The sequence below is a fragment of the Lycium barbarum genome, chromosome 1 (genome assembly GCF_019175385.1).
Source record: "Lycium barbarum isolate Lr01 chromosome 1, ASM1917538v2, whole genome shotgun sequence".
Taxonomy (NCBI): domain Eukaryota; kingdom Viridiplantae; phylum Streptophyta; class Magnoliopsida; order Solanales; family Solanaceae; genus Lycium; species Lycium barbarum.
Window position 1 is genome coordinate 8,656,567 of NC_083337.1, and position 25,608 is coordinate 8,682,174.

The following is a 25,608-nucleotide window of genomic DNA, read 5'->3' on the forward strand; positions in this document are numbered from 1 at the left end:
GTGTACACCCTACCCTTTCTAGACTCCATTTGTGAGATTACATTGCGTTTATTACTGTGTAATAATCTAGCCAAAATATCAATTTCTTTTTAGAAGTTAGCATTTTCTCAAGGGATATGGTAAACGGTAAGTAGGTTTTTGACCATGAAAATCAAATATTTTTCACTTTTTTTTTTTTTAATTTTGAAGTTGAAGTTGAAGATGGAGTTGTGTTTAGTTATAGTTTTTGCAAGAGATATTTGATTATTCGAGTGTATGAAAGTGAAAAAAGTGAAATTAAGGTGAAGTAGTATTTAAAATTTTCATCATCAAACATTCATTTTCAAATAAAGTGAAAAAAAAATTCCACAAAAAAAATGAATTTTCATGGCCAAACGGGTCTTTAAGTGAACACTGATTTTGAATAGAGGCAGTAATATTTTAAAGGTTTTCATATTTTTGTAATTTCAATACCCTGACAAGTGCTACTAGTATCACATGTTTTAAAATGAGTGGTTTAAAATAAACCTTATATAAATATATAGATATAAATTATTTTGTAAAGTTAAATTATTTTTAAATATAAAAATATGATATTCTTTTTTAAGCATGTCAAAAAGAAAATATTGTCATGTAAATCGGAGTAACTTTTTTACCCAAACAAAAATCCTCTATAAATTATTAGTTTTTGTGTGTCCTTTTGTTTTCTCCTTCTCTCTTCTAAACTTTTCTCTCTCACCCTAATTCACCTCTCTCTGTAATTCTCACACCCCAATTCTTCTCTCTTTGGGACTCTACCAATTCCCAAAATTAATGGAAAAAGGACAAAAGTACTCCAATTGGCAAACTCCTTATATGGGAGATGAATCTTCCTCTTAAACTGGTGGAGCTTTCTTCCTCTGGATCTCAATATCTTTGCTGATTATAGGTAATGTTATTGTGCTTTCTGCTGATTTTTCTCCATTGATCTTTCTTTTTCTGGATCTGGACGTTTATGGTCATTTTAAATTCAGTTTAACGGATGCAGAGTGGACAGCTGACTTATTTGATAAATTTTATAAAGAACTTTAACTAGTAAGAAATTTCCCTTTTCTGAATATAGGGAATATCTAAATCAATCAAAATAATCAAACGCGTTATACTACAGTGGTAGGTTTGTTCAAGGATAAGATCTGAAAGCCTATGCGTTAAAGGCCCCCAAAAGCTTTGCTATTATTATATCAATATATAATTCCAATTTTATTACTGATAAAAGTTTTCAATTATTTTTTGGGTTGCTTGAGGTTGTTGGGCAAATGAGTGAGAAAATTAAAATTTTATCTTCTTAGTACAACTATGATTCTGACTTTCCTTCTTTCATTCTTTTTTACATGTGTATGATGATTTTATTTTTCAATTTGACTCTTTTTTTAATCAAGTCTTTTTATTTGTCCATTTAAAGAAATGTTTGAATGAATTAATTCTTAAAACAATAGTTTTCTTTTGGTAACTAGTAAAACAACAAAAACATATCCAGTGTAATCCCATAAGTGAAATTTGAGGAGGGTAGGATGTACATAGATATTATGCCTACCTTTGTGGGGGTAGAGAGGCTTTTGATAGACCTCGACTCAATGACGCAGTACCAAAAACAAGTTAAACTGAAAAATATTAGCAACAAAGTGGTAAGATAAGCTCAACAAATAAAGCAACAGGGAACAAAGAAAAACAAAGTAAAAGATACTACGCAAGTACTGAATAGTATTACTACTAATACAGAGAGAGGATAAGAGGAGACTAGCCCCCTGTTTCTCCCACATAAAGGCGCTACAATATAAAGTTTCTACAACACTCGGCTACCTACTAACTTTCTACGTTGATTCTTGACCTTCAAACTTTCTTATCTAGGGTCATGTCCTCGATAATTTGAAAGTGTGTCATATCCTGTCGAATCACCTCCATGCAGTTCTTCTTCGAACTACCTCTACCTCTCCTTACACTCATTATGGCCAACCTCCCGCACCTCTTCACTGGTACTTACACACACCTTCTCTTCACGTGTTTGAATCATCTCAGTCTCGCTTCTCTCGTCTTGTCCTCCACGGCGAACACTCTCTCCTTGTCCTTGCCCATATTTCTCCTAGTTTGACCACCCATCCATCTGAGTATCCCCATCTTATATACCTTCATCTTCTGAACATGTGCGTTCTTGATTGACCAACACTCTACCCCATACAAACAAAGTAGTTCTAACAACCGCTCTATAAAATTTATCTTTAAGCCTTGATGACACATTCTTATCAACCAAAACCCCAGAAGCAGCCTCCACTTCACCTACTCTGCTCCAATACGATGCGCAACATCCTCGTCAATCACTTCGTTACATTGCATTATGGACCCAAAGTACTTGATATTTCCCTTCCTGGGTATAGATTGTTTATCAATCTTCACCTCCACCTCATGCGCTATGTCACTGAACTTGCACTTCAGATACTCAGTCTTAGTTCTGCGTAATCTAAAACCTTTAGACTTAAGAATCCGTCTCCAAACTTCCAGCCTCTCATTAACTCCTCTTGCGTCTCGTCAATCAATACTATATTATCTGCGAATAACATATACTATGTCACTTCCCTCTGAATATGCTGCGTCAATTCATCTATAATTAGGACGAACAAAAACGGGAGGGCCGAAACATGCTGCAATCCCATCACGATTGGAAAATGTTCTGAGTCTCCTTCCACTGATTTTACTCTTCTCTTAGCGCCATCATACATATCCTTAATTTGTGGTAACTAATCTTTTATATCAATCACCAAGTAACAGTTGAGTACACAACCAAGCTACATCACAGCTTGCTGTTTATTTCAAAATTGATCAAGCTTCTACCCTTGTACTCTTCTAGTTGTTATCTAAGGAAAATGAAAAACATTAAAAAAACAGCTTTTGGAGAACAGTTCTAAGCTTCATAGATGCTCTACGTCCATATGAGTGTCAAATTATAATTTTTTTTTTTTTAAAATTAAGGTTCACTTACAATTAGTATCATATAAATAGGTAAATGAATTCAAATCTTTTTTATGGAAGATTTTAATTAAGTGTTTATTCTATTGATTTAAAATTTAGAATATAAAATAAAGATATATATTAAGGTTTTTAATCAATATACAATAGATTCTTGTGGTCCGGTCCTTCCCCAGACCTCGCGCGTAGCGGTAGCTTAGTGCACCTGTTCTGTTTTTTTTTCCTTTTCTTTTCTTATAAATATAGTTAAACTAAAATAAGAAAGAGGAGAAGATGGGTGTACACTTGTAGTTATATTTGAAGATATATGAGTTAAATTAATGAGAGAGAGTTTTGTAAACTCACCAGAAAATTTTCTTTGTTTTTTTTTGTTTTGTATTTTTGTTCTATTTTGGGTGTTTTAGAATAGAAAGTTATTGAAGAATACAAATGTTGTATTGACAAGAGAATGAAGAATAGAGGACAGGAACGAATAGGACACAACTATGGAAGATGGAATTAGAGGGGAAGGGTCAAGGGAAAGAAAATGCAAAGAAAAAGGAATATATCGGAAAAATAAGGAAAAAGGAAAAGGGTAAAGATCTAGAATAGAAATAAAAAATGAAAAAGAAATAGTAAAATATATAGGTGGCAGCGCGTGCACAACATGTTATGCTAAAACAATTTCGCTATAGTTTGAGTGTGTTTTTTATGTCTTTTCCTCATTTCTAATACAATTTGTAAATTGCAAGTTTGTATTTTGAATTTTAGAGCCCGTCTGGTTTAGCTTAAAAAAAGAGGCTTACAAGCTGGTTTGACCAAAAAACAGCTTATAAGCCAAAAAAAAATAAGTTGGGCCACCCCAACTTATTTTTTTGGCTTATTCTAAGCAAATTTTTAGCTTATAAGCTGCTTTGCCAAACACCTAAAAAATCAAAAAACAGTTTATAAGCTGGTTTGACCACTTATAAGCCAATCCAAACGGGCTCTTAAACTTTGCACATTACAATAAAGTTTCTACTTCAATGAACTAATTAGAAAACAGAAAAATTTCAAAGTACATTTTTTCTGAAAACTGAAATTACATGTTGACATATACTGTCTCTTTGTTTCTTCAATGTTGATTTGAGGAGGAGTTGTTGGAATCGGTGTTTCATCATTGCTTTCGCTTCTTTGGTCAGATCCAATTGACATGATCTCTTCATAAGTTGCGTCCTCTTCTGGTTATTCTTGCATGCTGAACTTTTTTTCTCAGCTCTAGTTGAATATCTGAACAAGATTGCATTTTTTAAACTTTCATCTTACATTGAGGGCTTGTTTGCTACGATGCAATGACGGGCAACAACTTTTTTTTTGTTGCCAAAAGCATTTTTTGCAACAATAATCAATACTATGGCAACAAAATTAAATTGTTTGGCAACAAAAAAGTTCATTTGCCAACAATAAAACTAAGTTGTTGCTAAATATTAAATTTTTTGTTGCCATTTCTATACTTTCTTGTAGTGAGGGCGGATTTAGATGGTGGGGAGGGTGTTCTATATATAGGGTAAATTTTCTGTGTTTATATACATATATTAATTTTTGAATACCCTGAACAAATGCAAAAGGTTAGCTCAAGCGGTCTAGGGTGTTTAGATTTGTCTCTAGCGTCTTAGATTCAATTCCCAGTGACACCATTATTTTTTATATGTAGCTTCTGTTGTTCTTTCCGAACACTCTGAGTAAAAATCCTGGATCCGTCACTGCATAAGTAGGGTTTGGAATATTTGGTGTAGCATTTTCAAGTAATTGTTGATGATAATCATACAATTTAGTAGTGTTTGTTATTATGTTAGCCTTAGAAGTTCCCAAACTGGTTGTTCAAACTCTTGCATTTCGAAAAGTCGTAACATATTTCTGTAAATTCTTGTGCAGTAGATAATTTCGTACAAGGATTTAACACAACAACAATTTGAAAAATATGCAGAATGCGGAAAAGATATTGTTTGAATTTTTCTTGCATTGCTGTCTTATAATTGGACTTATATTACAATCTTGAACTAACACTGCAATATCAGCCATATTAGGTAAACTATTATTAACATAAAAATAATTGTACCAAAATTTTATCTCGAGCTAAACTATTATCATCCCGTACTAGGGTCAATGTTGAGCGCTGGGCAACAGTTAGATGAATGTGATATTGTCAATTAACTGACTTGAGGGTTAATAGAAAAAAGAAAATATCACCATAATATGCAGAGATAATACATAGGAAGAAATTTACATAAATTAAAGATATTACTCAATCTTAATCTTCTAAATATTAGTTCTTACGTATGTCAAATAAGAAAAAAAAAATTAATAACCAATGTCATTAAAAAAAAAAATTAATAATCAAGCTACAACTAATTTTATACATCTGAAATACATATTGAGAAACTTTAAAAGGCAAAAGTGAGAGCATGTATAAATAAAATTAATAAATCATTAACAAAATAAAGCTAAAAGGGATGGTTGGTGTAATCATAAATTGACAGAGAGAAAGATTGACGAACCTAGTGAATTTGTTTTTTTGGCACATGAATTTCCATAATGTCTTCTGACAAGGGATATCCTAGTTTCATTAGACACGCATTCTTCGTCCTCTAAAGAAATGGAAAACGGACTAAAGTTGTGGTGTTTCATTGTAAATCAAACTTTGATTTTATTAATACACGAAATGTAGTTGATTTTGAAGTCCTAAATATTCAATAGATAACTAAATATCTATTCATAAACGTAGAAAGTACTATTTTATCTAGTGTGAAATTTATTTTTAATTAATAAAAAAAGCGTATGACATTTCGCTAAGGGCGTTCATGCTTTTATAATAAAATATAGATATTATATAAATATAGATAGATGAATAGTGATCAAGACTAAAACTCGATCTACAAATTGATAAAAAGGAGTGAGAATTTTACAGGACTATTTGGAAAGCCACCATGGTAATTGGAATTGGATGTAATTAAACAGTTTGACATGTTTGTCAATTCTAAAAGGGGGAGGGTGTTGAGAATTTGGCGGAATTACACGGTTATTTCTTAATTTCTTTCTTTTTTGTTTTTATTTTAATTTCTTTTCTTCTTAATTTATTTTTTATTTCTATCATTTTAACTTCTTTTTAGTTTTACTTTTAAAATTGTTTTAAATTTTAAAATATATTTTTCTTTTTACATTATTTACTTTTCATATTCTTTCTTCTCATTTTCCAACTTTTAATTCTTGTGATTTCATGTAATTGCGCGTATTTTTCTATTTCTTAATTACTTTTTCTTTGTTTTCTTCATTTAGCGTAACAGCATTATTATTCTACTTTTTGAAACTATGTATATCTCCTAATATTAGAAAAAAAGGATTCATTAACAACTTGGCATATAGCGAGTGATGACATTAAAGTAAAATTTCTTTGTTGAAATGAGGTTATAAACTTATGTTTTCTTTTTCTTTTGAATTATATCTACTTAAGTTATGTTTTAACTTATTTAGTGTTATATTGGAATTTGACATGAGAGTATTATGTAATAATTAAAAAAAAAAGATCTTGAATTTGTGTTATATTTTCGATTTCAAATTATTTGCTTCAGTAGTATTGACTTGTTATTTCACATTATATGCTGTTCTTTTTCAATTAGAATTGATAGATTGTTTTATGTCAAACTTTTGAATAATATTATGACATTATAGTTATAATTATTAATTTCTCAGACATGCCGTCCACGACTCTTATAAAAAGTATGCTTTTTGTTTTTATAATTAATTAAAGTAAATTATTATTAATTTGAGAAATATATATCAATTATTTTTTTACAATATTAGTTACAAATATATGTTTATTAACCAATAAATTTTAAGAAACGATATGTATCTTAAATACCTAACTTAATATCATTTATAAAGGTACATATTTGTCAAATATTAACTTTTACTTTTGATAATTAATATCTTATTTTTATAATTTAATCAAATTGTGTAATTATATTCTTGCAACCAAAACCATATGCTAGTAATTACACTTTAATTACGTTATGACAAACAAACAGGTCTTCGTAATTGCAATACTGTGTAATTTTTGCCCTAGTAATTACACCAATTCTAGTTACTAGGTGGCTTTCCAAACAGACCTTACGAGAATATACTCATGCAGTTAATATAGAAAATAATTATTAAACTAGAGGTAGATTTTGTTAAAAGATATTTCTAAAAGATTAATAATTATACATTAAATGAATCATAAACTACTATCTCCGTTCACTTTTACTTTTGCACTATTCTAAAAATAGATTTTCACTTTTACTTGTCTATTTTTGCATATCAAGAGAAACAATTTATTTCTTTTGTTTTACCCTTAGCATTAATTACTCCTTCGAATTTATTTTCCAAATCCTTTAAGAAGTCATGCACCAATTAATATGAGAAGCATGATAAAATGTGCATTTCATTTATTATTTTTTAAGGAGTGTGCAAAGTCCATAGTGAACAGGTAAAAGTGAACGGAGTACAATTTAGAAATTATTTAATTGATGACAATTGAAACTCAGAAATTTTTGTGCATGTAAGAGAATGAGAGAGAGAGAGGAACTTGAATATGTATTATACCTACACGCAACTAAGAGAGATATATGCGTACTTAATTCATGTGATATTAATCTAGCAACCATAAAAGATACAACAACATACCCAGTTAAATCTCACAATGTGGGAACAACCATAAAAGATAGCAGTAGATTTAATAACAAATGCATAAAAGAATTATTCTACTTACAATGTTAATGAACTTAAGTTAACATTTATGATAATGTATAATAAAATCTAAGTTATACTAGTAAAACACACCTACGAAAAAAAATAAAATACTACTATATATAATGCAAAAAGGTATTACGTGGATGGAGAATTAAAAATGTCAGGGAAAAATAAACATTGTGTATAGGAGGGGGAAATAATTTAAAATAAATAAATATTAGGGGATTGTCAGTTGTTCATAAAAATTACCTTTTCTGTTTCTTTCCTTAAATTAATAGTGGAAGTATAAATATGATTAATTTTTTTAATGCCAGCTAGTATAATCCATATTTACTGGGAGGAGTAATGTCTTCCTAGTCTGCTGAGGTTTCAATTTCTGGTTGGTTTAGGAATAGATTTAATCTCTTTCAGTAGCTATACCTGCTAAGCAAGACCCCATATATATATATACACACACACACAAACTCACACTCTTCTATATATTTTGATAAGTACTAAATAAGACCATATTTATCGCCATACATAATGCCTTCCTAGTCTGACAAGGTTTCATTTTCTGCTTGGCTTAGGAATCTATGAGAGGGTTTGCTTCCATTAAAAGGGGAGATGACAAAGCATATGCATACGCAAGTCACAAAGAAGATGAATAAAATTACTATCAAGAGAGAAATCCCTTCTAACATCTCGAAAAGGAAGAAGATGAAGAAGATTACTAGGTGCAGTTCAGTAAACGTTAAAGAAATTCATGCTGATATTGCGTTCGAAGTGCTAACTCGGCTACCCATCAAGACCTTGGACAGATTTAAGTGTGTATCAACATCTTGGTCTTCTTTGATCCGTCAACCTGAATTCATGAAAGCTCATAGGCCTTGCGGTGGTATACTCATCCATCTTTTGCCCGACTATTCTCGCTTGAAGGGCCTCTATTACGCGTCCCTAAATGGGAGGAATGAAGTGTTCGTTCATCGAGTGCGTTTGCCTTATTTTGGTTATAAGGATATTACTCCCGTTATAAATGGCCTTGCTTGCCTTTACACGGGTCATCAAGTTTCACTTTTTAATATATCTACTCTTGAACTTATGGAGCTTCCCTCCTCAAGTTTACGCGGTGAAGGGCTTAGTGTTTGGTATGCTCTCGGTTTTGATATTGTGGACAATCTGTACAAATTGCTTAAAGTGAGTAGTATAGTTGCCAATCGACTAGTCTACGAGATCCTCACTCTTGAGACAAGTTCACGATCGGCATGGAGATGGAGAGAGATCGCTCAGGAAGGTTTGCCTTGGTTTTCCACTGTTACTGATCAAAGTTACTTTGTGAATGGTATAATCTATTGCAAATTTAGAACTCCGAACTTCCACGAGAATGGGGCACAATATCTTCTCGCCTTTGATGTCCACCAAGAGCATTTCACAATTTTCAACCTACCACGCGTGCCTTCACATGTATTCTCAATATTTGAGCGCAGTTTCATACTATTTGGTCAATTTCAAGGGCGTCTAGCCGTAGCACGTGTTAAGAAGACACAGTTTGAGACGGTTTTGGAACTTTGGGCGTTAGAAGATCATCAAAACTCTATATGGAGCAAGCACAATATAGACTTGCCTGATGAACTCCTTAGATACTTTCATACGGTCAAGCCTATTGGGAATCTTTCTTCCGGTGAGTTATTGCTTTGCGGTTCAAGTTCAAGTGACTATTGCCAAACGAACCCGTTTTATGTTTATGATCCCGTCAGCAAGCAATTTACAAAATTGATGGTTGAGCTTCCCAACTCACTAGGCTCGATCGGACTATGTTTTAATTACATAACTTGTCTTATGGAGAAGATAACCCCACTGAATGATTTGGTCGGGTTAAGAAAGAATGTTTAATTTTTACTTATTGTAGAGATGTCTGATGACGTTGTGCACTGAAATCTAATGATTAATTATTACTTATTGTGGAAATGTCTGATGGCTCTATACACTGAAATCTAATGTTCTTTCGCATCTTTTATTTTTTAATACGGTGTCTGCCAATTAAGATGGAAATGTTTGTGAATCTTAGTTGGCCCTTTGACATTACAATATACTAGTTTTTAGTCACATGGTTTTGTGACTCAAATTTCTTGCTGAAATAATATAATTTAGGGCTGCTTATCGGACGGATAATTATGTTTAGCGGTTCGAAATTGTGTTTAACGTTCGACTTATCGGTCATTAGTTTTTAAATGTATTCCGCTAGCCAACTGATAAGATATAGATTTGTTTGGTATTGAATTAGCAATTATCGGGTGGTGTATTGGTTAATCAACGAGCTCTACCTTGAGCTCTTCGGATATTAGGAATTAAAAAATTATTTGATCTTCTGCTTCCTTCAGCCCCAACTTAGGCATGTAGTTAAAGAATCGCTAGCAAAATGAAAAGTGCTATTTATGCGCAACAGAGAGAGACATATGCGTACTGAATTCATGTGATATTAAACTAAAAACTGTCAAAAATACAACATACCCAGTGAAATTCACAACGTGAGCACAATCATAAAAGATAGCAGTATATTTAATAACAAATGCATAAAAGTATTATTCTACTTACAATATTAATGAACTTAAGTTAACATTTAAGATAATGTATAATAAAATCTAAGTTATACTATTAAAACACACCTACGAAAAAAATAAAATACTATATATAATGTAAAAAAGTATTACGTAGATGGGGAATTAAAATAGTCAAGGACAAAATAAACATTGCATATAGGAGGGGAAAATAATAATAATTAAAATAAATAAATATTGGAGGTGGTTTGAGGGGATTATCAATTGTTCAAAAAAATTACCCTTTCTGTTTCTTTCCTTAAGTTGATAGTGAAAGTATAAATATGATTATTTTTTTAATGCCAGCTAGTATAATCCATATTTATTGGGAGAAGTAATGTCTTCCTAGTCTGCTGAGGTTTCAATTTCTGGTTGGTTTAGGAATAGATTTAATCTCTTTCAGTAGCTATACCTGCTAAGCAAGACCCCATATATATATATATATATATATATATATATATATATATATATATATATACACACACACACTTTTCTATATATTTTGATAAGTACTAAACAAGACCATATTTATCGCCATACATAATGCCTTCCTAGTCTGACAAGGTTTCAGTTTCTGCTTGGGTTAGGAATCTATCAGAGGGTTTGCTTCCATTAAAAGGGGAGATGACAAAGCATATGCATACGCCAGTCACAAAGAAGATGAATAAAATTACTATCAAGAGAGAAATCCCTTCTGACATCTCGAAGAGGAAGAAGATTACTAGGTGCAGTTCAGTAAACGCTAAAGAAATGCATGCTCATATTGCGTTCGAAGTGCTAACTCGGCTACCCATCAAGACCTTGGACATATTTAAGTGTGTATCGACATCTTGGTCTTCAATGATCCGTCAACCTGAATTCATGAAAGCTCATAGGCCTTGCGGTGGTATACTCATCCATCATTTGCCCGACTATTCTCGCTTGAACGACCTCTATTACGCGTCCCTAAATGGGAAGAATGAAGTGTTCTTTCATCGAGCGCGTTTGCCTTATTTTGGTTATAAGGATATTACCCCCGTTATAAATGGCCTTGCTTGCCTTCACACGGGTCATCAAGTTTCACTTTTTAATATATCTACTCTTGAACTTATGGAGCTTCCCTCCTCAAGTTTACGCGGTGAAGGGCTTAGTGTTTGGTATGCTCTCGGTTTTGATACTGTGGATAATCTGTACAAATTGCTTAAATTGAGTAGTACAGTTGCTAATCGACTAGTCTACGAGATCCTCACTCTTGAGACAAGTTCACGATCGGCGTGGAGATGGAGAGAGATCGCTCAGGAAGGTTTACCTTGGTTTTCCACTGTTACTGATCAAAGTTACTTTGTGAATGGTATAATCTATTGCAAATTTAGAACTCCGAACTTCCACGAGAATGGGGCACAATATCTTCTCGCCTTTGATGTCCACCAAGAGCATTTCACAATTTTCAACCTACCACGCGTGCCCTCACATGTATTCTCAATATTTGAGCGCAGTTTCATACTATTTGGTCAAGTTGAAGGGCGCCTAGCCGTAGCACGTGTTAAGAAGACACAGTTTGAGACGGTTTTGGAACTTTGGGCGTTAGAAGATCATCAAAACTCTATATGGAGCAAGCACAATATAGACTTGCCTGATGAACTCCTTAGATACTTTCATACGGTCAAGCCTATTGGGAATCTTTCTTCCGGTGAGTTATTGCTTTGCGGTTCAAGTTCAAGTTCAAGTGACTATCGCCAAACGAACCCGTTTTATGTTTATGATCCCGTCAACAAGAAATTTACAAAATTGATGGTTGAGCTTCCCAACTCACTAGGCTCGATAGGACTATTTTTTAATCACATAACTTGTCTTATGGAGAAGATAACCCCACTGAACGATTTGGTCGGGTTAAGAAAGAATGTTTAATTTTTACTTGTGGTGGAGATATCTGATGGCTCTGTGCACTGAAATTTAATGATTAATTATTACTTATTGTGGAGATGTCTGGTGGCTCTATACACTGAAATCTAATGTTCTTTCGCATCTTTTATTTTTTAATACGGTGTTTGCCAATTAAGATGGAAATGTTTGTGAATCTTAGTTTGCCCTTTGACGTTACACTATACTAGTTTTTAGTCACATAGTTTTGTGACTCAAATTTCTTGCCGAAATAAATATAATTTAGGGCTGCTTATTGGGCGGATAATTATGTTTAACGGTTCGACATGTCGGTCATCGGCTTTTAAATGTATTAATCCGCTAGCCAACCGATAAGATATCGATTGGTTTGGTATTGAGGTAGCAATTATCGGGCGGTGTATTGGTTAGTCAACGAGCTTTACCTGGAGCTCTTCGGGTATTAAGAATTAAAAAATTATGAGACATTCTCCTTCCTTCAGCCCCAACTTAGGCATTCAGTTAAAGATCTGCTAGCAAAACGAAAAGTGCTATTTATCAACCTAGGTATGGACTATACTTTAAAATGCTATAAATGTGGCGCTAATTTAACCAACCTTCACATTCAAAAATGAATTTGCTAATGGTGTTTGAGAAATTGGCTATTGGTGGTCCACTATAGAGCTAAGCCAGTAGAAGAAAGAAAGTAAAGAAGTCAAGTGAAAAGTGAAAATATGTACACAACCTTTGCACAAATGAATTGGATCGGAAGCAAATAAAATGCACATTGATATAATATATTAATATTAAAATGAGTGGGAGATTGATGGTCATATTAAGCATTTTAATATTAAATATATTGTATTAAGTGCATTTTATTTGCTTCCGATCCAATTCATTTGTGCAGAAGTTGTGGCCATACTTCGCCCCTTGAAATTCTCATTACCGCTCCTCATTTATTTAGTGGAAGAAATGAAGAATGTAGCGGTAATATCCTTGTAGCTCTGTTCTCCATTAAATTATTATTCATGTACATTCTTTTTGTAACTGATGTAACTTGCAAATAATAATTTTTCCATTATCTCCCTACTTTACTATTTCATTCATATCTTATTCAATTGAAGGATGATTTTCTTAGCTATAAATAGTTATTCATCTTTAACTTGTGGTGGGAAAAATATATTGACGAGTTCTTGAAAAAGTGAAAAAAAGAAAAGAGAGTTTATTTAGCTGAAGGAAGGTGTTCTTTTTGGTGGAGTTTTGAACTCAACATCTTGTCTAGAATTTGTTGGGTTATACGACGTGGTAGGGCTGTTGTATCCTGGAGGGGACAAGTCAGGAAGAGTACTGTCGGACAGGTAAAAATTTGTTGTAGTGGGCTTGAATCTCTTTAAAGAGAGCTAGATATCCGCGCCTTAGCCTGAAGATAGTTTATTTTCTTAATATTATTTTTCAATTGTAATTGTATTTTCAATTGTATTATCACCAACAATTGTAAGGAGATTCAATGGCTACAATTGAAAAATCCGCAGATATCAAAATGGGAGATCTTAACAAGCTATTTCGGTTCAACGGTACTCATTTCAAGACATGGAAGGGTAAATTACTTTTCTATTTAAGTCTTCTCAATGTTTCTTCTGTATTAGCTGAGTAGAATTCAAACAAAGTAGACAACTCTTCCATAAATGATGAAGAACTTATTTTTCTTCAAGAAAAAGTTGAAAAGTACGATGAACATTCATACAAGTAGTAAATATGATACCGAAGAGGCTGGAGCAAAAAAATATGCTGCTAGTAAATGCAAATAAAGGACATAAATGGACCCTTAACTATGAGAGTAGGTTCAAAATAGTCCCTTAACTATGCACTTAACGACTTTGGTCATTTAAGTTTGTCACATGTTAACAAAAATGGTCCTTAACTATGAGGAGGTTGGTTAAAAATAGTCCCTTAAGTATGCACTTAACAGTTTTGGTCCTTTAAATTCGCCAACGTTAACACTTTTTGTCTCCAACAAAATATTCATCAAAACTCTGTTTATTAGATTTGACGAGAATTATGAGAAAAAAAAGAAGAAAAGAATTAGCGAAAAATCATATCAGAGGTACACATTATTAAAGAAACGGCCAAATATCTCGAGACAAAACCGACACATGTCAGTCCTTATAGGGAAAAACTAATGACAAACTTACAGACTTGACAATGTCAGAATATAGTGTCTCGGAACACAAACACCAACAGACTCGGTCGATTAAAACCGACGGAGTCCATCAGCTAAGTAAAGTACACTAGACTCGTTTTTATTGAAAACCCAGTATAAAAAATAAATACTGCCATTGTAGTGATTCTTTTTTAAAAAATAGTTTCCGCGCATTTTTCTTTAAAAAATATCCGACGGACGTCTATTGATTTTCGTAAATAACAAGAAAAATTAAAATAAAAATAAAAAAGAGTATCCCTTGAGTTTATCCATCGGTTTCCATCTATCGTTTTCCGCTTGTTTTTAGTAGTGACTTTGTAGTTTCTACTATTTCTAATTTATTTCTAAAGTCTAGTGTATTTTACTTAGCCGATGGACTCCCTCGATTTTAATCGACAGAGTCCATTGATTTTTGTGTCCCGAGACACTATTTTCTGACATTATTAAGTGTGTTGGTTTTTTACTTGTTTTTTCCCCTATAACGGACTAATGTCCATTGGGTTTGTCCCGAGGTATTTGGTCTTTTCTTTAGTAATGTGTACCTCTAAATGTGAGTTCTCGTTATTTTTTTGTTTCATAGTTCTCGTCAAATTGAACAAATAGAGTTCGATGAACATTTTGTAAGAGACCAAAAGCGTTAACTTTCAGCGAACTTAAAGGATTAAAATTATTAAGTGCATATATAAGGGACTATTTTTAACCAACTCTCATAATTAAGGAATCATTTTTATTAACATGTGGGAAACTTAAAGGACCAAAACCGTACATAGTTAAGAAACTATTTTAAACCTGCTCTCATAGTTAAGATACCGTTTATATCCGTTTCTCTCATTTTTTTTTACCCCAAACAAAAATCCTCTATAAATTATTAGTTTTTGTGTGTCCTTTTGTTTTCTCCTTCTCTCTTCTAAACTTTTCTCTCTCACCCTAATTCACCTCTCTCTGTAATTCTCACACCCCAATTCTTCTCTCTTTGGGACTCTACCAATTCCCAAAATTAATGGAAAAAGGACAAAAGTACTCCAATTGGCAAACTCCTTATATGGGAGATGAATCTTCCTCTTAAACTGGTGGAGCTTTCTTCCTCTGGATCTCAATATCTTTGCTGATTATAGGTAATGTTATTGTGCTTTCTGCTGATTTTTCTCCATTGATCTTTCTTTTTCTGGATCTGGACGTTTATGGTCATTTTAAATTCAGTTTAACGGATGCAGAGTGGACAGCTGACTTATTTGATAAATTTTATAAAGAACTTTAACTAGTAAGAAATTTCCCTTTTCTGAATATAGGGAATATCTAAATCAATCAAAATAATCAAACGCGTTATACTACAGTGGTAGGTTTGTTCAAGGATAAGATCTGAAAGCCTATGCGTTAAAGGCCCCCAAAAGCTTTGCTATTATTATATCAATATATAATTCCAATTTTATTACTGATAAAAGTTTTCAATTATTTTTTGGGTTGCTTGAGGTTGTTGGGCAAATGAGTGAGAAAATTAAAATTTTATCTTCTTAGTACAACTATGATTCTGACTTTCCTTCTTTCATTCTTTTTTACATGTGTATGATGATTTTATTTTTCAATTTGACTCTTTTTTTAATCAAGTCTTTTTATTTGTCCATTTAAAGAAATGTTTGAATGAATTAATTCTTAAAACAATAGTTTTCTTTTGGTAACTAGTAAAACAACAAAAACATATCCAGTGTAATCCCATAAGTGAAATTTGAGGAGGGTAGGATGTACATAGATATTATGCCTACCTTTGTGGGGGTAGAGAGGCTTTTGATAGACCTCGACTCAATGACGCAGTACCAAAAACAAGTTAAACTGAAAAATATTAGCAACAAAGTGGTAAGATAAGCTCAACAAATAAAGCAACAGGGAACAAAGAAAAACAAAGTAAAAGATACTACGCAAGTACTGAATAGTATTACTACTAATACAGAGAGAGGATAAGAGGAGACTAGCCCCCTGTTTCTCCCACATAAAGGCGCTACAATATAAAGTTTCTACAACACTCGGCTACCTACTAACTTTCTACGTTGATTCTTGACCTTCAAACTTTCTTATCTAGGGTCATGTCCTCGATAATTTGAAAGTGTGTCATATCCTGTCGAATCACCTCCATGCAGTTCTTCTTCGAACTACCTCTACCTCTCCTTACACTCATTATGGCCAACCTCCCGCACCTCTTCACTGGTACTTACACACACCTTCTCTTCACGTGTTTGAATCATCTCAGTCTCGCTTCTCTCGTCTTGTCCTCCACGGCGAACACTCTCTCCTTGTCCTTGCCCATATTTCTCCTAGTTTGACCACCCATCCATCTGAGTATCCCCATCTTATATACCTTCATCTTCTGAACATGTGCGTTCTTGATTGACCAACACTCTACCCCATAAAAACAAAGTAGTTCTAACAACCGCTCTATAAAATTTATCTTTAAGCCTTGATGACACATTCTTATCAACCAAAACCCCAGAAGCAGCCTCCACTTCACCTACTCTGCTCCAATACGATGCGCAACATCCTCGTCAATCACTTTATTACATTGCATTATGGACCCAAAGTACTTGATATTTCCCTTCCTGGGTATAGCTTGTTTATCAATCTTCACCTCCACCTCATGCGCTATGTCACTGAACTTGCACTTCAGATACTCAGTCTTAGTTCTGCGTAATCTAAAACCTTTAGACTTAAGAATCCGTCTCCAAACTTCCAGCCTCTCATTAACTCCTCTTGCGTCTCGTCAATCAATACTATATTATCTGCGAATAACATATACTATGTCACTTCCCTCTGAATATGCTGCGTCAATTCATCTATAATTAGGACGAACAAAAACAGGAGGGCCGAAACATGCTGCAATCCCATCACGATCGGAAAATGTTCTGAGTCTCCTTCCACTGTTTTTACTCTTGTCTTAGCGCCATCATACATATCCTTAATTTGTGGTAACTAATCTTTTATATCAATCACCAAGTAACAGTTGAGTACACAACCAAGCTACATCACAGCTTGCTGTTTATTTCAAAATTGATCAAGCTTCTACCCTTGTACTCTTCTAGTTGTTATCCAAGGAAAACGAAAAACATTAAAAAAACAGCTTTTGGAGAACAGTTCTAAGCTTCATAGATGCTCTACGTCCATATGAGTGTCAAATTATAGATTTATTTTTTTAAAATTAAGGTTCACTTACAATTAGTATCATATAAATAGGTAAATGAATTCAAATCTTTTTTATGGAAGATTTTAATTCAGTGTTTATTCTATTGATTTAAAATTTAGAATATAAAATAAAGATATATATTAAGGTTTTTAATCAATATACAATAGATTCTTGTGGTCCGGCCCTTCCCCAGACCTCGCGCGTAGCGGGAGCTTAGTGCACCTGTTCTGTTTTTTTTTTTCCTTTTCTTTTCTTATAAATATAGTTAAACTAAAATAAGAAAGAGGAGAAGATGGGTGTACACTTGTAGTTATATTTGAAGATATATGAGTTAAATTAATGAGAGATAGTTTTGTAAACTCACCAGAAAATTTTCTTTGTTTTTTTTTGTTTTGTATTTTTGTTCTATTTTGGGTGTTTTAGAATAGAAAGTTATTGAAGAATACAAATGTTGTATTGGCAAGAGAATGAAGAATAGAGGACAGGAACGAATAGGACACAACTATGGAAGATGGAATTAGAGGGGAAGGGTCAAGGAAAAGAAAATGCAAAGAAAAAGGAATATATCGGAAAAATAAGGAAAAAGGAAAAGGGTAAAGATCTAGAATAGAAATAAAAAATGAAAAAGAAATAGTAAAATATATAGGTGGCAGCGCGTGCACAACATGTTATGCTAAAACAATTTCGCTATAGTTTGAGTGTGTTTTTATGTCTTTTCCTCATTTCTAATACAATTTGTAAATTGCAAGTTTGTATTTTGAATTTTAGAGCCCGTCTGGTTTAGCTTAAAAAAAGAGGCTTACAAGCTGGTTTGACCAAAAAACAGCTTATAAGCCAAAAAAAAATAAGTTGGGCCACCCCAACTTATTTTTTTGGCTTATTCTAAGCAAATTTTTAGCTTATAAGCTGCTTTGCCAAACACCTAAAAAATCAAAAAACAGTTTATAAGCTGGTTTGACCACTTATAAGCCAATCCAAACGGGCTCTTAAACTTTGCACATTACAACAAAGTTTCTACTTCAATGAACTAATTAGAAAACAGAAAAATTTCAAAGTACATTTTTTCTGAAAACTGAGATTACATGTTGACATATACTGTCTCTTTGTTTCTTCAATGTTGATTTGAGGAGGAGTTGTTGGAATCGGTGTTTCATCATTGCTTTCGCTTCTTTGGTCAGATCCAATTGACATGATCTCTTCATAAGTTGCGTCCTCTTCTGGTTATTCTTGCATGCTGAACTTTTTTTCTTAGCTCTAGTTGAATATCTGAACAAGATTGCATTTTTTAAACTTTCATCTTACATTGAGGGCTTGTTTGCTACGATGGATAAGGGATACATAATCTTTGGATTAAATTTGAAATGAGTTTATTCCATGTTTTGTTGGGATAAACTTACGGTACAAACTAATCCCGGGATTAGTTATCCTAAGATTGTAGTGTTATTTTATTCCTGTGAAAGGATGAAATAACTAATCGCAGCATAAGTAATTTTGGAATAACTTGTTTCCAATCAAACGACCCCTGAGGGTTTGTGGTCTTCGAGTTGCATCCTTCCTTGGCTAAAAACACACTGTGACGCTATGGTTGTAGTTGAAACATTTATCACATTTTGCGCCATTTTTTTAAGAATCAGAATTTATTTTGAGAACTTTTCTTTTCCACCAGTGCAAATTGCCAAAATCATTATCATTATCATAATTCTCCACGGGCTGTGCATTAAATAAACTTGAAGCTAGTTTAAGCTAGTACTACAACGTGGCGTATATGTGATTATACTCCAAACATTAAGGCTTAAAACATCTGCTTCTTTTAGGAGTTGAAGCATAAGTAGAGGCACTACAAGACAAAAGATATTTGGCAACATTTTTTTTTGTTGTCATAGATTGATTATTGTTGCAAAAAGTACTTTTAGTAATTAAAAAAAAATGTTGCATTAACTTTTTCCAATGGCTGTTATTGCAATGACGGGCAATGACTTTTTTTTGTTGCAAAAAGTATTTTTTGCAATAATAATCAATACTATGCCAACAAAATTAAATTGTTTGGCAACAAAAAAGTTCATTTGCCAACAATAAAACTAAGTTGTTGCTAAATATTAAATTTTTTATTGCCATTTCTATACTTTTTTGTAGTGAGGCCGGATTTAGATGGTGGGGAGGGTGTTCTATATATAGGTTAAATTTTCTGTGTTTATATACATATATTAATTTTTGAATTTTCTGAATAAATGCAAAAGGTTAGCTCAAACGGTCTAGGGTGTTTAAATTTGTCTCTAGCGTCCTAGGTTCAATTCCCAGTGACACCATTATTTTTTATATTTAGCTTCTGTTGTTCTTTCCGAACACTCTGAGTGAAAATTCTGGATCCGTCACTGCATAAGTAGGGTTTGGAATATTTGGTGTAGCATTTTCAAGTAATTGTTGATTATAATCATACAATTTAGTAGTGTTTGTTATTATGTTAGCCTTAGAAGTTCCCAAACTGGTTGTTCAAACTCTTGCATTTCGAAAAGTCGTAACATATTTCTGTAAATTCTTGTGCAGTAGATAATTTCGTACAAGGATTTAACACAACAACAATTTGAAAAATATGCAGAATGCGGAAAAGATATTGTTTGAATTTTTTCTTGCATTGCTGTCTTATAATTGGACTTATATTACAATCTTGAACTAACACTGCAATATCAGCCGTATTAGGTAAACTATTATTAACATAAAAATAATTGTACCAAAATTTTATCTTGAGCTAAACTATTATCATCCCGTACTAGGGTCAATGTTGAGCGCTGGGCAACAGTTAGAAACAACCAGTGTTTGCAAAAACAAGAAATTTGTAATTCAGTAGTTTACTGAGCACGTGTAGTTTAGCCACTTTTAAATTTTAATATAAATTTATAAGAATATGGCGTAACTTAAAGAACACTTATTAACTTACAAAAAGTGCAAATTCTAGTGAAAAAACGAAGTTCCGACTTTATTTCTTATTTTCCACCTTCTACTGAAAATGAAGCAGGTTGAGGATATTTAACTAACTCGGCAAATTGGGAAATTGTACCCCATAAAAGTCCTCAAAATATAATTGTCTTATTAAATTATTCTCATATTATTGAATTCCACCAAAACCTGATGAATGTGATATTTTCAATTAACTGACTTGAGGGTTAATAGAAAAAAAAAATATCACCATAATATGCTGAGATAATACATAGGAAGAAATTTACATAAATTAAAGATATTACTCAATCTTTATCTTCTAAATATTAGTTCTTACGTATGTCAAATAAGAAAAAAAAAATTAATAATCAAGCTACAACTAATTTTATACATCTGAAATACATATTGAGAAATTTAAAAGGCAAAAGTGAGAGCATGTATAAATAAAATTAATAAATCATTAACAAAATAAAGCCAAAAGGGATGGTTGGTGTAATCATAAATTGACAGAGAGAAAGATTGACGAACCTAGTGAATTTTTTTTGGCACATGAATTTCCATAATGTCTTTTGATAAGGGATATCCTAGTTTCATTAGATATTATATAAATATAGATAGATGAATAGTGATCAAGACTAAAACTCGATCTACAAATTGATAAAAAGGGGTGAGAATTTTACAGGACTGTTTGGAAAGCCACCAAGGTAATTGGAATTGGATGTAATTAAACAGTTTGACATGTTTGTCAATTCTAAAAGGGGGGAGGGTGTTGAGAATTAGGCGGAATTACACGGTTATTTCTTAATTTCTTTCTTTTTTGTTTTTATTTTAATTTCTTTTTTATTTCTATCATTTAACTTCTTTTTAGTTTTACTTTTAAAATTGTTTTAAATTTTAAAATATATTTTTCTTTTTACATTATTTACTTTTCATATTCTTTTTTCTCATTTTCCAACTTTTACTACTTGTGATTTCATGTAATTGCGCGTATTTTTCTATTTCTTAATTACTTTTTCTTTGTTTTCTTCATTTAGCGTAACTGCATTATTATTCTACTTTTTGAAACTATGTATATCTCCTAATATTAGAAAAAAAAGGATTCATTAACAACTTGGCATATAGCGAGTGATGACATTAAAGTAAAATTTCTTTGTTGAAATGAGGTTATAAACTTATGTTTTCTTTTTCTTTTGAATTATATCTACTTAAGTTATGTTTTAACTTATTTAATGTTATATTGGAATTTGACATGAGAGTATTATGTAATAAAAATAAAAAAAGATCTTGAATTTGTGTTATATTTTCGATTTCAAATTATTTGCTTCAGTAGTATTGACTTGTTATTTCACATTATATGCTGTTCCTTTTCAATTAGAATTGATAGATTGTTTTATGTCAAACTTTTGAATAATATTATGACATTATAGTTATAATTATTAATTTCTCAGACATGCCGTCCATGACTCTTATAAAAAGTATGCTTTTTGTTTTTATGATTAATTAAAGTAAACTATTATTAATTTGAGAAATATATATCAATTATTTTTTTACAATATTAGTTACAAATATATGTTTATTAATCAATAAATTTTAAGAAACGATATGTATCTTAAATACCTAACTTAATATCATTTATAAATGTATATATTTGTCAAATATTAACTTTTACTTTTGATAATTAATTTCTTACTTTTAAAATCTAATCAAATTGTGTAATTATATTCTTGCAGCCAAAACCATACGCTAGTGATTACACTTTAATTACGTTATGACAAACAAACAGGTCTTCGTAATTGCAATACTGTGTAATTTCTGCCTTAGTAATTACACCAATTCCAGTTACTAGGTGGCTTTCGGAACAAACCTTACGATAATATACTCATGCAGTTAATATAGAAAATAATTATTAAACTAGAGGTAGATTTTGTTAAAAGATATTTCTAAAAGATTAATAATTATACATTAAATGAATGATAAACTACTACCTCCGTTCACTTTTACTTTTACACTATTCTAAAAATAGATTTTCATTTTTACTTGTCTACTTTTGCATATCAAGAGAAACAATTTATTTCTTTTGTTTTACCCTTAGCATTAATTACTCCTTCGAATTTATTTTCCAAATCCTTTAAGAAGTCATGCACCAATTAATATGAGAAGCATGATAAAATGTGCATTTCATTTATTATTTTTTAAGGAGTGTGCAAAGTCCATAGTGAACAGGTAAAACTGAATGGAGTACAATTTAGAAATTATTTAATTGATGACAATTGAAACTCAGAAATTTATGTGCATATAAGAGAATGAGAGAGAGAGAGGAACTTGAATATGTATTATACCTACACGCAACTAAGAGAGATATATGCGTACTTAATTCATGTGATATTAATCTAGCAACCATAAAAGTATAATTAAAATAAATAAATATTGGAGGTGGTTTGAGGGGATTGTCAATTGTTCAAAAAAATTACCCTTTCTGTTTCTTTCCTTAAGTTGATAGTGAAAGTATAAATATGATTATTTTTTTAATGCCAGCTAGTATAATCCATATTTACTGGGAGAAGTAATGTCTTCCTAGTCTGCTGAGGTTTCAATTTCTGGTTGGTTTAGGAATAGATTTAATCTCTTTCAGTAGCTATACCTGCTAAGCAAGACCCCATATATATATATATATATATATATATATATACACACACACACACACAAACACATACTCTTCTATATATTTTGATAAGTACTAAACAAGACCATATTTATCTGCCTTCCTAGTCTGACAAGGTTTCAGTTTCTGCTTGGGTTAGGAATCTATTAGAGGGTTTGCTTCCATTAAAAGGGGAGATGACAAAGCATATGCATACGCAAGTCACAAAGAAGATGAATAAAATTACTACCAAGAGAGAAATCCCTTCTGACATCTCGAAAAGGAAGAAGATGAAGAAGATTACTAGGTGCAGTTCAGTAAACGCTAAAGAAATTCATGCTGATATTGCGTTCGAAGAGCTAACTCGGCTACCCATCAAGACCTTGGACATATTTAAGTGTGTATCGACATCTTGGTGTTCAATGATCCGTCAACCTGAATTCATGAAAGCTCATAGGCCTTGCGGTGGTATACTCATCCATCTTTTGCCCGACTATTCTCGCGTGAAGGGCCTCTATTACGCGTCCCTAAATGGGAGGAATGAAGTGTTCGTTCATCGAGTGCGTTTGCCTTATTTTGGTTATAAGGATATTACTCCCGTTATAAATGGCCTTGCTTGCCTTTACACGGGTCATCAAGTTTCACTTTTTAATTTATCTACTCTTGAACTTATGGAGCTTCCCTCCTCAAGTTTACACGGTGAAGGGCTTAGTGTTTGGTATGCTCTCGGTTTTGATACTGTGGATAATATGTACAAATTGCTTAAAGTGAGTAGTACAGTTGCCAATCGACTAGTCTACGAGATCCTCACTCTTGAGACAAGTTCAAGATCGGCATGGAGATGGAGAGAGATCGCTCAGGAAGGTTTGCCTTGGTTTTCCACTGTTACTGATCAAAGTTACTTTGTGAATGGTATAATCTATTGCAAGTTTAGAACTCCGAACTTCCACGAGAATGGGAAACAATATCTTCTTGCCTTTGATGTCCACCAAGAGCATTTCACAATTTTCAACCTACCACGCGTGCCCTCACATGTATTCTTAATATTTGAGTGCAGTTTCATACTATTTGGTCAATTTGAAGGGCGCCTAGCCGTAGCACGTGTTAAGAAGACACAGTTTGACACGGTTTTGGAAATTTGGGCGTTAGAAGATCATCAAAACTCTATATGGAGCAAGCACAATATAGACTTTCCTGATGAACTCCTTAGATACTTTCATGAGGTCAAGCCTGTTGGGAATCTTTCTTCCGGTGAGTTATTGCTTTGCGGTTCAAGTGACTATGGCCAAACGAACCCGTTTTATGTTTATGATCCCGTCAACAAGAAATTTACAAAATTGATGGTTGATCATCCCAACTTACTAGACTCGATAAGTTTATGTAGTACTCACATAACTTTTCTTATGGAGAAGATAACCCCACAGAATGATTTGATCGGGTTAAGAAAGAATGTTTAATTTTTACTTATTGTGGAGATGTCTGATGGCGTTGTGCACTGTAATCAAATGATTAATTATTACTTATTGTGGAGATGTCTGATGGCTCTATACACTGAAATCTAATGTTCTTTTGCATCTTTTATGTTTTAATACGGTGTCTGCCAATTAAGATGGAAATGTTTGTGAATATTAGTTGGCCCTTTGACATTACAATATACTATTTTTTAGTCACATGGTTTTGTGACTCAAATTTCTTGCCGAAATAATATAATTTAGGGTTGCTTATCGGACGGATAATTATGTTTAGCGGTTCGAAATTGTGTTTAACGGTCATCGGTTTTTAAATGTATTCCGCTAGCCAACCGATAAGATATAGATTTGTTTGGTATTGAGATATAGATTTGTTTGGTATTGAATTAGCAATTATCGGGTGGTGTATTGGTTAATCAACAAGCTCTACCTTGAGCTCTTCGGTATTAAGAATTAAAAAATTATTAGATCTTCTGCTTCCTTCAGCCTCAACTTAAGCATCTAGTTAAAGAATTGCTAGCAAAATGAAAAGTGCTATTTATGCGCAACAGAGAGAGACATATGCGTACTTAATTCATGTGATATTAAACTAAAAACCGTCAAAAATACAACAACATACCCAGTAAAATCCACAACGTGGGCACAATCATAAAAGATAGCAGTAGATTTAATAACAAATGCATAAAAGTATTATTCGACTTACAATATTAATGAACTTAAGTTAACATTTATGATAATGTATAACAAAATCTAAGTTTTACTAGTAAAACACACCAACGAAAAAAATAAAATACTATATATAATGTAAAAAAGTATTACGTAGATGGGGAATTAAAATAGTCAAGGACAAAATAAACATTGCATATATGAGGGGGAAATAATAATAATTAAAATAAATAAATATTGGAGGTGGTTTGAGGGGATTGTCAATTGTTCAAAAAAATTACCCTTTCTGTTTCTTTCCTTAAGTTGATAGTGAAAGTATAAATATGATTATTTTTTTAATGCCAGCTAGTCTAATCCATATTTACTGGGAG

General features: G+C 32.4%; 2 protein-coding genes across 8 annotated transcripts; both read left to right on the forward strand.

Moving 5' to 3' along the window:
- Positions 1 to 633: 633 nt before the first annotated feature.
- On the forward strand, positions 634 to 13,668 carry LOC132631053 (F-box protein At5g18160-like). 4 transcript variants are annotated; one of them, XM_060346670.1, is made up of 2 exons: positions 634 to 907; positions 10,873 to 13,668. In XM_060346670.1, the coding sequence occupies exon 2, from the start codon at positions 10,926 to 10,928 to the stop codon at positions 12,186 to 12,188; it is 1,263 nt and encodes a 420-aa protein (XP_060202653.1). In that variant the 5' UTR covers positions 634 to 907; positions 10,873 to 10,925; the 3' UTR covers positions 12,189 to 13,668. The 4 variants fall into 4 exon arrangements, with proteins under 4 accessions (XP_060202653.1, XP_060202649.1, XP_060202643.1 ...); XM_060346666.1 differs by having other exon boundaries at positions 10,889 to 13,667; XM_060346660.1 differs by lacking the exon at positions 10,873 to 13,668 and adding an exon at positions 8,306 to 9,697 and having other exon boundaries at positions 643 to 907.
- Positions 13,669 to 15,194: 1,526 nt separating this feature from the next.
- LOC132631075 (F-box protein At5g18160-like) lies at positions 15,195 to 24,651 on the forward strand. Of its 4 annotated transcripts, none has more exons than XM_060346698.1 (2): positions 15,195 to 15,473; positions 23,240 to 24,651. In XM_060346698.1, exon 2 carries the CDS (start codon positions 23,300 to 23,302, stop codon positions 24,557 to 24,559), a length of 1,260 nt encoding a protein of 419 aa, XP_060202681.1. In that variant the 5' UTR covers positions 15,195 to 15,473; positions 23,240 to 23,299; the 3' UTR covers positions 24,560 to 24,651. The 4 variants fall into 4 exon arrangements, with proteins under 4 accessions (XP_060202681.1, XP_060202676.1, XP_060202663.1 ...); XM_060346693.1 differs by having other exon boundaries at positions 23,247 to 24,651; XM_060346680.1 differs by having other exon boundaries at positions 23,263 to 24,651.
- The last annotated feature ends 957 nt before the right edge of the window (positions 24,652 to 25,608 follow it).